General features: G+C 31.0%; 4 protein-coding genes across 7 annotated transcripts in view; 3 read left to right on the top strand and 1 right to left on the bottom strand.

Moving 5' to 3' along the window:
- The window catches only part of LOC105668737 (uncharacterized), a 105,395-nt gene that overhangs the window by 80,169 nt on the left and 12,859 nt on the right, over positions 1–12,367 (bottom strand). The gene's annotated exons all lie outside the window — the stretch shown is intronic.
- Positions 2,470–2,910, top strand: Uxt (Uxt prefoldin-like subunit). The gene has a single exon (XM_012361268.2). The coding sequence runs from the start codon at positions 2,470–2,472 to the stop codon at positions 2,908–2,910; it is 441 nt and encodes a 146-aa protein (XP_012216691.1).
- On the top strand, positions 2,908–7,376 carry LOC105668736 (cysteine sulfinic acid decarboxylase-like). Of its 2 annotated transcripts, XM_012361262.2 has the most exons (7): positions 2,908–3,885; positions 4,107–4,344; positions 4,614–4,824; positions 4,893–5,269; positions 5,822–6,013; positions 6,465–6,648; positions 6,931–7,376. In XM_012361262.2, the coding sequence occupies exons 1-6, from the start codon at positions 3,614–3,616 to the stop codon at positions 6,636–6,638; spliced, it is 1,464 nt and encodes a 487-aa protein (XP_012216685.1). In that variant the 5' UTR covers positions 2,908–3,613; the 3' UTR covers positions 6,639–6,648; positions 6,931–7,376. The 2 variants fall into 2 exon arrangements, with proteins under 2 accessions (XP_012216685.1, XP_067207092.1); XM_067350991.1 differs by lacking the exon at positions 6,931–7,376 and having other exon boundaries at positions 6,465–6,884.
- LOC105668738 (very long chain fatty acid elongase AAEL008004-like) lies at positions 7,442–10,454 on the top strand. 2 transcript variants are annotated; one of them, XR_010888972.1, is made up of 8 exons: positions 7,442–7,742; positions 8,015–8,063; positions 8,350–8,540; positions 8,662–8,742; positions 8,886–9,048; positions 9,230–9,369; positions 9,481–9,628; positions 10,181–10,306. XR_010888972.1 is itself a non-coding variant. In XM_012361267.2 (7 exons), the coding sequence occupies exons 1-7, from the start codon at positions 7,677–7,679 to the stop codon at positions 10,343–10,345; spliced, it is 855 nt and encodes a 284-aa protein (XP_012216690.1). In that variant the 5' UTR covers positions 7,445–7,676; the 3' UTR covers positions 10,346–10,454. The 2 variants fall into 2 exon arrangements, 1 of the variants encoding a protein (XP_012216690.1); XM_012361267.2 differs by lacking the exon at positions 9,481–9,628 and having other exon boundaries at positions 7,445–7,742; positions 10,181–10,454.

Genomic DNA, 12,367 nt, shown 5'->3' with positions numbered 1-12,367 from the left:
TGCACCAATAATAATACAGGTCGACATTTTTAGACTTTTTGTCTGCTGTTTGAATATAATATATTATTTCCGATGTATTTTTTCACGCTGAACATAAATCCAGCCACGAAATTGCTCTATCACGACAGGTTTTTGAGAAAAGTGAGGTTAAAAGGCATTTTAAGATAGTGTAAACGAAAGTAAAAAATAAAATTTACTTTATGTGCGAAAAAATCATAAATATGCCAAAAAACGTCTATTTTGACATTTTTAACCTCACTTTTCAGTGTTCAATATGAAAAAATACATCGGAATATATTATATTCAAACAGCAAAAACCATGTCGGCCAGTATAATCTACATCTCAACAAAAAAAAATTAAGTCGCATGTGCGTTAGTGCTCTCATTATTCAAACTGGTTATTCGGCTCCGATCGTGCCATGGCCACCGGTACCAAATTAGTTGCGAGAAATCTCGCGATATTAATGCGCCGCACCTGACAGCTTTCAAAGATACGTATCGTCGTTTGCTTTACGCCTCTCTTTTTTTCTTCCGAGTACCAAACTCGATTACAAGTTCATTTTTCTCTGTCAATTTCCCAAACTCGCCACTGCTTCTCATTACATATACACACGCATCTCAGCATGTCTCAACTTGCTAGTTGCCTGGAATCACATTATGCATGACAGTTAATTTTCCGAAATAAATAATATAATCATTATAGTCGACGCGTTATGTGTACAAACGGAAACTTAATTTATTTCCTAAATGAAAGTGCCTTCATAATTGCTGAGTAAATGCGACAGTATTTTTTGTTCAACTTTTTAGTTATTGTGAAAGAAGCTCGAACGGGAAATATATATAATATATGTACATAAAGAAGCAGCACATGCTTCGGCATTTGTATGTTTACGTTTTTTTACATAAACATCGTAAGCGCATCATGGAATATATGTATAATAATCGTATAGTATACCATCGCATCACTATTAACTTAATTCATAAGCAATTTGGGATTATCAACATATTCGATATGATGCTTAATATGTTTTTTAATATATATATATCATGTTAGGCACCTTCTCTAATATGACATTGTGGTTGTTATAAGTATTGGCTATTATCTTTCAACCCGCAGGAGCTGTATGCTACTGAGTATACTATATAATCAAGCACCATTCTATAAAATTATGCAAAAGACTAACGATAATATTACCGATAATATTACTGATATCGTTTTAAAATTATTGAAAAAAAAACAAAATATGCGATGTGATCTCTAATAAGACAAATGCTCTAACTGTGCAATTATCTATCGCCTTGTTCTTGTGTGAGAGTCATAATTACCGTGACTTACCGCGAATATCATTAATAGCGATTCCCTTTATTAGAAAATTAACAAAATATGCATAATCGATATGTACGATTATCTGTTCACCTGCAATCACGCAATTAATTTTTTGTTATTCTTATACAATCCATCGGTTCATTATGTTTATGAACATTTGTGAAAAAACTTATGTATTTCAATAGTTATTATGATAATTCATCTCTTTTCAGTTCTCGGTATAAATATATTTTTTGTATTAAACAATTTTTCTATTACATTAAATGTGTATTCTTTTATTTTTCATGTAAATATAAATAGCACATTATTTTTAAGTTTAGTAAAATAAATCTATTTACAAATATCTTAATTATTTTTAAATTTTGAATTTATATATCAGATTATTAATAATTAATTATATTTACTTGCATAATATTACACGTTTACTTTGACGGAAAGAGTTATTTTTGATGCTAATAAATCTATGGGTGCGTTATTCGACAATTATGCTTTCTTTTGCAAGTATAATTTAAAATCTCAACGTGGTTGCTATTACAAGCAGTAAACGAATAGATGAACATATGTGTGTTATAAAGTGTGAGTTTATCCACGATTAAATCAAGTTTATATTAAAAAAACGTATCTTTTAAAACATATTTAATATATTTTCTTTTAATATAAATTGTTAATGTAAATTTACCCTAAATTTTCTACCATGTAACGCAATAAAATCAATAAGATCAAATTATTAGAGATCTTCTTTAGCAGCTGTTGCTATAACTTTATTACTGAGTTGTTGCTGACTTCCGTCAGACCAAGGTGTCGTACAGTACCGAGCAGTATCGTACACGGACAAAACATAGTATAAAAATGTAGCTGTATTTATTAAAAAGATTTTATAACATAACTTTTCTGACTTTAATACACGTTGCTTTAAATTTGATAATGTGAATGGCACTATCTCACTGTATAAAACAAAGTGCAAATATTGATGTGCGTATAAATGAAGTTGTTATGTGTGACATAACCTGAAAATTAGACTTCTTTTGACAAGAGGTATTGTTTTGTTTTACATTCCATTGTATAATATTCATTTACACAGAGTAATATCAGTCTTTGATGTTCCATTTTCCTTATCTTGTAGAGCAAAGACCTAATTAATTATGGATCCGCAAACTCAACAGAAGATTTTGCAATTTGAGACCTTTGTAAACGAGGTGCTAAAAAGTGATCTTGCAAAATTAGCTGAAAAATTGGACGCTAAAAATGCCGACGTCGCTGAGTTTCTACAATTGAAATCAGTGATAACGACGTTTCAGAATACAAACGTCGAAAAAACTGGTTTCAAGACTAAAGTGGATATTGGAAATAATTTCTTTATTCAAGCACACGTCTCAGATGCTTCCAAAATTTTATTGGACGTTGGTTTAGGATATTATGTCGAATTTACTTTGGATGAAGCACTAATCGTTATAAATGTACGGATCAAATTATTAGAACAGCAAATAGCTAATTTGCGAAAAGAGATTGCGAGGACTAATGCTCACATCAAGTATATCCTTCTTACTATCAGAAGTATACAAGGGCTTGAAGAAAATGACTAATAAAAGCTATTCTAATGAATAAAAGACGAGTTAATATAAGAATTGAAGAACGTAATCTTACTTTTTGTGTAAACAAATAAAATCATAAGCACATGTTACTGTAATAATTACACATAATATTTTTATAAATTTATAATTAAATTTATAAAGAGAAAATATGTGATTTAATATATTGTTCCCAAAAATTCTAATTCTTTCATTAATTGCCTAAGACTATGATATATAAAACAATTTATTCTAATAAAGCATGAAGAATGGCAAGGCTGAATAAAAGCATAGTAAGTATGCTGTGTAATTTTAACAGCTTAGTAAAAAAATACAGACATGTTTCAATTTTATTTTTAATTATCCTCGGTCTAATATGCCAAAAAATTTAAAATTATAACTATGCTAAAATGGGATGTAAACGCAAAATACAATTTGTTCTATCATTATTTAATATATTCTATAGAAGGTAGTCTAATTAAAGTCAAATTGATTAATTTAGTGGCCCAAGGGATACTTAAATGTTACTCCGTTGTTTCCTCGTTGAGTTTAATTGCATAGATTTAGAAAGACCTTGTACGTCGTTTATATATGGTACGGTTGTTCGTAAATATATTCAGTAATCTTTTAACGTCGATAGCGCATAACGTTTTGACGACAAAGTTCCGACATTATTATCTGCGGTCCTATAATTTTTATTTAAGACATAACAGTTTTAATGACCGACTGGCAAAGCATACCATGCGAAGAAAAACACAAAGAGTTTCTCGAAAAATTCAGCACGATGTTAATCGAATATACATTCGAAAGTGTGTCTCGTGATAATCCAGTATCGAGATGGAGAGAACCAGATTATTTGCGAAATATAATAAAGTTCGAATTAAATGACCAGCCTGAAAGTCAGGAGGATCTTTTAAAGTCAGCGATAAATATTCTAAAGTACAGCGTCAAGGTCGGTCATCCTCGATTCATGAATCAATTATTTTCTGGGTAAGAAATTTCAAATATATAAAAATGCAAATTAATTTAAAGAATTATTTTCTTAATACGTGCTTTTGCTTGATCTATTTTCTACTTTTACATACTTTCTTATTTAATTGTTTAAGGTTAAAATTTATTTAAAAATGTTAAAGATTTATTTATAAACTGATCTCAGTAACATGCTAATTTTTTTACGACTCTAACATAATTTTTTAATTATTAAACTTTAGATTAGATCCATATGGCTTAGCTGGTCAATGGCTAACGGACACTTTGAACGCTTCGGTGTACACTTACGAAGTCGCTCCGGTTTTAACGTTAATGGAAAAAACTTTGATTGCAAAATTGTTGCGTATGTTTTACAAGAATGAACACGGGTCTACGACTGGCGATGGCATGTTTTGCCCTGGTGGATCTTTCGCGAACGGCTCGGCTATTAATTTGGCGAGATTTTGGTTCATGCAAAAGGTAAGCTTGCTATTGCCCTATAATTAAATGATGCTGAAGCATGCGGTGCAATATACATGGCAAGTGAGATATAATTAGGAGCTAAATAAGCAGAAACAAAAGCATAAATTAATCGAATGATGCACGATGCGCATAAAACTATAATTTTAATAGAAAATATTTTGTCTCAACAATTTTTACACAAAGTATAATAATTAAAATATTTTGTTTTAATTTTTATTATTCTCGTATAAAATTTTGCATATAAAAATTTATATTGTAATTTTCAGCGGAAAAATATATGCTCTTCGAAATTAACTCTTTTTACTTCCGAGGATGCTCATTACTCTGTTTTAAAATGGGCTAGTATGTGTGGTATAGAAAAAGTTGTTCTTGTGAAAACTGACGAGTTTGGCAGAATGGATATCAATAATTTGAGAACAAATATTTTCAAAGAACAACGTGAAGACAACAACGCATTTATGATTTTTGCAACTGCAGGTAAACAAATTTTGTTAAAAAAATATTGCGATATAGATTATAGAATAATTTAATCTTATTGCTTTCAGGAACTACAGTCCTTGGTGCCATTGATCCACTGAATGAAATTGGAAATATCTGCCGTGAACTTCAACTGTGGTTGCACGTTGATGCAGCTTGGGGTGGCGGATTGATGTTTAGTAAAAAGTATAAAGGACTTTTAAATGGCATAGAAAAGGCAGATTCTATAACTTTCAATCCGCATAAGCTATTAGCGGTCCCGCAACAATGCTCTTTACTTTTAACAAAGCATACTGATATTTTAACTATGGCCCATTCTAAACGAGCTTCTTATTTATTCCAAACGGATAAGTTTTATTCTAGAGATTTGGATATAGGCGATAAATATTTGCAATGTGGTCGTAGACCAGATGTGATAAAGTTTTGGTTTATGTGGCAAGCAAAGGTATTGATATTTCCATCTATTTTATACAGTACATTAATACTAAAAAAATAATGGCACACAATATACACAGTATTAAAGCATTTAATGCATTTTATCTGGAGCACTATTCTGGCCAAGACAAGAAGACTTGTCGAAAGTACTTCTTCAATTCCTCTTATCAAATTTTAGATGCAGCCACTTATGCAAATATGTATAAAAGTAGCCTCCATAGCATTTTTCCCCTATTCTCTTCATATACGTGCATCTTGTGCCTTGTGACTTAAGCCGATGCTGTGCTGCACCGGGTATGAGTTAAGGGCTTGCATGATTTTCCAAGTGTTTACTAATACACTTAGGCATATATTATCCACCCCTATGAATTATAAAGAATATTCACAACCCATTCACTTATTAATTCTTCAAGATTCAAGAAGGAAGACTCAGAGTTTCTCGAAAACTCTGTTGAGCGCTTTGGAAAATAATTTCTAAACTCTATGTTATTTTTACCGTAAAACGTTGCAAACTTCTGCATTCAGTATAATATGTATCAATTTATCTAGACATTTGTTTCAGGGTACTTCTGGCTTTGAAAACCATGTAAATCATTTGATGTATCTTTCAGCGCTGTTTAAAAACGAAGTTAATAAAAGGGATGGTTTCGAATTAGTAGTAGAACCATCGTTCATAAACATATGCTTTTGGTTTATCCCTGTTTCTTTGAGAAATAAACAAACATCTTATGGATATAAGGAAAACTTAAACAAGGTAAATTTGGATATTTATATGATAAATTAATTAAATTATTTAAATTTCTGAAGAAGTTAACGAATAAGATTAGCGATTATTGGAACATTTTCCATCCAAGTTCTCTGTATAAACTTCTGCCCATAAGTTACATCATCAGTTGGTAATATCATACTTTCATTTAACAGCATGAATACACAATATTCTTCAAAGAATCTTGTATATTCATATACCAGCTGTTAATAAACAATTCTATGCTACTAAAGAAGCTATTTTTTATTAGCAACTGACAATAAATATTTCGTATATGAGTAACGCTTTTAATGATGTTGCTCACGAAATACATAGATGACGTCGAAAAAAGATCTTAAATTATATTTTCTTATGCAAAGAAATGTTTAAAAGAATGTTACTAACATTAAATTGTTATTATATTTTTTTATATTGCTACATTGTTACTATCTTTTTTTAGGTCGCGCCAAAATTAAAGGAGAGAATGGCCAAAAGAGGAAGTCTTATGATTAATTATCAACCATTACGTCAGAAACCAAATTTTTTCCGATTTGTTATTCAAAATTCGGGAACAGATGAACAAGATATTTATTATATATTTGAAGAACTAGAAAATTTAGGCAAAGATTTATAACAGTTTTCATGTTAGTATCTTGAAATTCCATTACTTTGTATCTTACAATTAATAATATATGCAGTATACTATAAACATTTTATGAAACTGCATTGTTTAGCAATTAGCAATTGTTTAGTGATTTTAAATATTCTATATATTCTTTAACATTATAAGTAAATATATATATCATAGTAAATATATGTATGTATAACATGTGTATATATTTCTCTCTTTAAAATTAAATAAATCAATCATAGAAATCAATTTTTCACAAAGCGACCAGTGCATACTAGCATTTCGATTTCTGTAGGGACGAGTAAAAGGAAATGGGAAAACATAAAGAATTCCAGACACGAAAATCAATTTGTCCGGCTCAACTATGCGAAACGCAGTAATTGGATGATCTGATTAGGAGAGATCGGACACTAAATTTCTGGTACTAAGATAGGTCAATTCGTGACTACCTTCTTAAGTCGGCTCAATGATGTCAAGACAAGTATGTACAAAGTCGGTTCGAATTTACATTGAAATAACTATGAAGAAGCCGTACGTACCACTGGGAATATAATTATTCGCCACCATGACTGTACGCTTGTATTTAATACACCTACGAATATGTAAAAATATCTATATTCCTCGATATAATTACTACTATTTCTGATATCTCTGAATCGTTTCAATTTATATTCATGTGATTACTTTGTATAAATATTACTCTGTATAAATATATTCTAGAAAATATTAACAATTTAATAATACTATTCTCTCATATAAAAATTTAAAATATTAGGAATTATTAATATATCGAAGACTACGAGTTATAAAATACTATATATTTTTTGTGTTACATGACTTAAAAATACGCGATTTTTATTAAATGCTTTTATCGTGTACTTTTTTGGCGATTCGCGGGGCGCATTGCTCGTCGATTACAACCTTGCGTTCTAAGCCGACGTTAGGGGTTCTTGGCCTGCAGATGGGTATAAAGCGCAGTAGGGTTATCGACGCGAAGGGTTGTTAACATCAATATCGGTTACGCAAGTGCTACTCTCTTCAATGTCGGCAGACATGTACAAATTGGAATCACGATGTGAAAAGAGCTTACTAAATCTTCCTTCGAAGGTATGTATTTCGAGTATTATCTAGTTTTCAATACGATTTTATTCCATCGTTTTAAATGATCAGGAATGCTTTGATCCCAAGAAAATTAATAACCTACCAATCCTATTTTTGCATTTATTTATACGCTTCATGATTTTAGATTAATATCGAAAAATGTTTATATATATTCGTTTTATATGTATCACAATATACATATACAGTTACAAATGGATTCACACATACTAGTATTATTTAAAATATTTATATTCTTCTTTCGTATTTTTATTCTCAAGAATATGGGAATTATGGACATTTATCACTATTTCATCAACGAAATTTCGGGTAAGTTAAATAAATGAATAAAACAATAACTGGATAGATATTATATATATATATATTATAAAATGAGTGTATTCCTCTCTGAATATGTCAAATAATACGACATAAATAAATACAATAAGTAACTTAAATTTTGATAGAGTAATAATATAATTATATTTAGAAAGTAGCTTTCCACATATATTTCATTGATATTAACTGATAGTTTTTAATTTCTTTTTTTACTGCATGATTTTTCTTATTTTTTGTGTATAACATCGCGGTATCTTTTTCTTGCTTCGATTTGCAGACCCCAGAGTTTCTGATTGGCTCTTGATGTCAAATCCATTTGGTATAGTACTAATTTTACTAGCTTATTTGTCTTTCGTACTTTATCTTGGGCCATTTTACATGAAAGAGAGAAAACCTTATGCGCTTACCAGGATTATGATTTGTTACAATGTTTTTGTCGCAACTGCGAGTGCTGTTATATTTTATGGTGTAAGTATAATTTATAATTTTAATAACATGCATCCGACAAAGATTTTTAAGTTATAAGATGTACTAAATTTGTCTTTAGATTTATAATTTTATATACTATATAATCTTATCTGCTTTTTAGATAGTTACATCTGGTTATACAACGCATCTTTCTGTGGGATGCGAACCTTTTGTAATTTCAGACGATCCTATGTCGCTTAACGTAAGTAACTGTGATTAAAGTTTATGATAAAGTCAAGTTTTATATTATTCCTCATGAGATCTATATGTTAAACTAAAAACTGTTTGATTAGACAATATTTAATAAAAAAATTTCCAATGCATATAAATTTTTATTATTTACAGATGGCTCGTTGGGTGTGGTGGTTTTTAATTCTGAAAATCATCGAGCTTGCAGATACCGTTATTTTCATCTTCAGAAAAAAGTATAATCAAATGTCGTTTCTTCACGTATATCATCACACAATGACTCTTTTTACAGTATGGCTCTCTTGCAAATATGCACCTGGTATGCATTAGATAACAATAATCGTAATAATTTTGAAAAAGGTTTAAAGTAAGTTAACAATTTATAAAATGTGTAATTCAATTGGGAAAGATATTCTATATTGAAATATATAAACATACTATGCATATGCATTTTATAATCATGACAAGCGCAAGTAATAATTAAATAAATTGATACACAGGTGGTATGTGGACTTTTATAATGTTGCCTAATTGCGCAGTACACGTAATTATGTACATATATTATCTCTGTACTTGTTTGGGACCCAAAATGCAGAAGATAGTTACTCCTTGGAAAAAATATATGACTCTTTTGCAATTGGTACGTAGACATTTTACGTTAATTTACATTTCACGATTTGACAGTACACTAACAAGATCTTTTAATCATCGCTATTTAAGAAATAATTAAATTATGTTCAATTTTATATAGTTTTGAAAAATACAACGTATCTACCAGATTCACGTGCGCATACGAAATAGCGTATTTCACGTGATACGTTCATATACGCGGACTTCATTGTGGTTACAGCGCTTCCATAACTCGATAACTGGCTTTTCACGAGGGATTGAAAAGCTCCGTAAGCGCTGCTTGCAGAATCACACGTGTTCTCGTCAAATCCCAATTCGGTTTGCATTTGAGCGTAACAGCGAGGGGCGGGGAGATGGGTAGACGAAGGCTCGCGGTACCGTTTTTAATTAAATAATCCGTTACCAGAGAATTTTTATTTCCGGCGATATCGACGGAACGATTTATCGGGTTACGTGGTTGTTTAATTTCGCGCGGAGCTTTTGCGCTCTAGAATTCCGGTCAGAGGTCCGATCGGGGAGGGAGGGCAAAATGGCGTGTGCTTTTTGCATGCGGTATATCGCGTCTGTCAGACATATATGAATACTATGTGTCTTTGCTACTTTTACATGGTTTCCCGCGAATATTTATTTATATCTCTGTTTCAAGAGCAAATTGGATTTCACATAAAAATAAATATTTTAATAATGTAAATATAACGTAAAAAAGCTTTTAAGTAATAAAATAATGCAAAATGCAAAAAATTATAAATTTTTTTTATGTTATCAATTATTATAAATACACTTGTCACAGTAAAAGATCATATAATTTTTTTTTATTTCAGATTCAATTTACTGTCATGATAGCCCATACGTTCCAAGCACTTCTACCGTCTTGTGAGCCTACGCGAAAACCATTAGCGTACATTTACATGTCTCAAATTGTTTTCCTGTTCTACATGTTTGTAGATTATTATAAGAAATCATACTTGAGGAAAAAGATTGAATAAACGAGTAGAAGTGTCATAGAATTTAACTAATAAGTTAATTTAATTTAGAGCTACTTTAGTAAATAGAAACGCATATAGATTCTTGATTTGTAATAATCACAAATTTAAATTCAGTAAATTCAATAAAAATTGCAAAATTTCAGAAACCATACGAAAATTATAAATGCATAAATTATAAGAAATTTTATTTCAAATTTATTAACTTATTTAGATATTTTTATTATTTCTCCATATGTTGCACATATAATTGATTTAAGCAATATGGTTACACGTGTAGCAAAAAATAGTTAAAAAAATTAAATTTTATTTTATGAATATTACAAAATTCTGAAATTTTGCATAATCTCATTGTCAATCGTAATCGACATTTTTATGTAATAAATAACAAATAAAATGTTACTCCATTCAAAAAAAATTTTTATTACTTCTTTCTCGCAATGATATTGCCGAAAAGACAAACAAAAGAAAACACGAGAGTGGAATCAAATATCCACGTTATTCAACTCAAAAGAAAAAAAGATTTAAAAAAGATATGCATGAAACAAGTCACTACGAGATGAGATATGTTACGCTGTACGTACTCTCTTCTGCATTACGTCAGATTGGATTTTATTCGCAAGGCTATCTGCCATCGAATCCTTTCCTTCTTTCCGATTTACTGTGCATTATACAATGTCCCGGATTACGTCGTGTCGGCGTTATAAATATAATATGCCGAATCTGTATTGCAAAATTCATTCGCGTTTCCTCTAGCTTAAGATATAAGCTTGCGATTAAATATAAAAAAATATTCCGGAAGCTATCGAGAACAAAATAAAATAGTATTTGAAAAAAATTTTAATGTTTTAAACTCTTCTTACACGATTATGTTCTGTGTCGTAAGAGCTTTGGTATTTTTAAGCGAACCTTTTTTGGTCAAACTGTCTCTTGCAATCCCGGTATCTTCACATCCATGTAAAAGTACGCGTGTCCCGAAGGACTACCTCTCGCTCGACTATTTTCCCGGCCGACTAACATTAGCATAGCGGATTAGTGCGTCCATGGCTTTAAGTCGACACGCATGGCCTCACGCCGATAAGACTTTATTAACGTCGCCTGTATTTATCCCATGCTTCAAGCAGCGACCCCTTTTGCATACGTCCTTTCCTTTATAGACTCCCGCCGCGACAGGCTAATCGTTTCGCTAAGAACGACAACTGCGAGTATGATATTTACTGTAGACTTACTACATCATTGCTTTCAATTCCTTACATATTTAATACAATTATTTCAAATTACTTGAGCAAGTAAGTTTATGAAAGGTGTTTATTTGCGATTATGATAAATTACTGACTATTATTACAACAAGCAGTCGAGCAATTATCCTTTTCGACTACCTAACGAGCGCTTACGAATTGCCTCTCAACGTAATAATCACCGTACTTATCGCCTATTTATTTAACGTGAGTAATCGCTGTTTGGCGCTGAACATATTGAAGCGGCGCGGTGATTTATTTACTTCGGGTAGTCAGAAGATATAAAGGATCGAGGGCTGCGTAAGGATGTACTTCGGTTGGCATACGAAAGAAAGGCAGGGCTCGCACCGAAAGTACGAAGGGTGGATTATCGAAGTTAAAGTTTCATCAGTACGCTGGCGCAAAAGAGTTCCGCAGAGCGTTTATTTACTCGAAGCAGCTAGATCGCTCGATTTATGATATCGTTTTACTTGTTTATAGCATGTTATTTTAACGCGATGAAGCAGGAATAAAAATAAAGAAAAGATAAAGAAGCGCGAGACCAATAATTTGCATAATGTAAAAATAATTTTGCAATATGACAATTAATCAGGTAACAACGATATATTCATTAGTCTGTAATTTTGATACGCTATGTAATAATTAATGGATAATTGCATTGTTTGATTGCATTATTGAACAAATAACTTTACAAAGTCCGCATCGACGACTACTTCTAATCCATCGTCGTGAAATATGAACCAGTAGCAATTCTACACGTTGGCTTGCAATATAGTTCCGGTTACCC

Source organism: Linepithema humile, chromosome 3 (assembly GCF_040581485.1).
Source record: "Linepithema humile isolate Giens D197 chromosome 3, Lhum_UNIL_v1.0, whole genome shotgun sequence".
Lineage (NCBI taxonomy): Eukaryota > Metazoa > Arthropoda > Insecta > Hymenoptera > Formicidae > Linepithema > Linepithema humile.
This window is presented reverse-complemented; position numbering and strand designations above follow the sequence as displayed.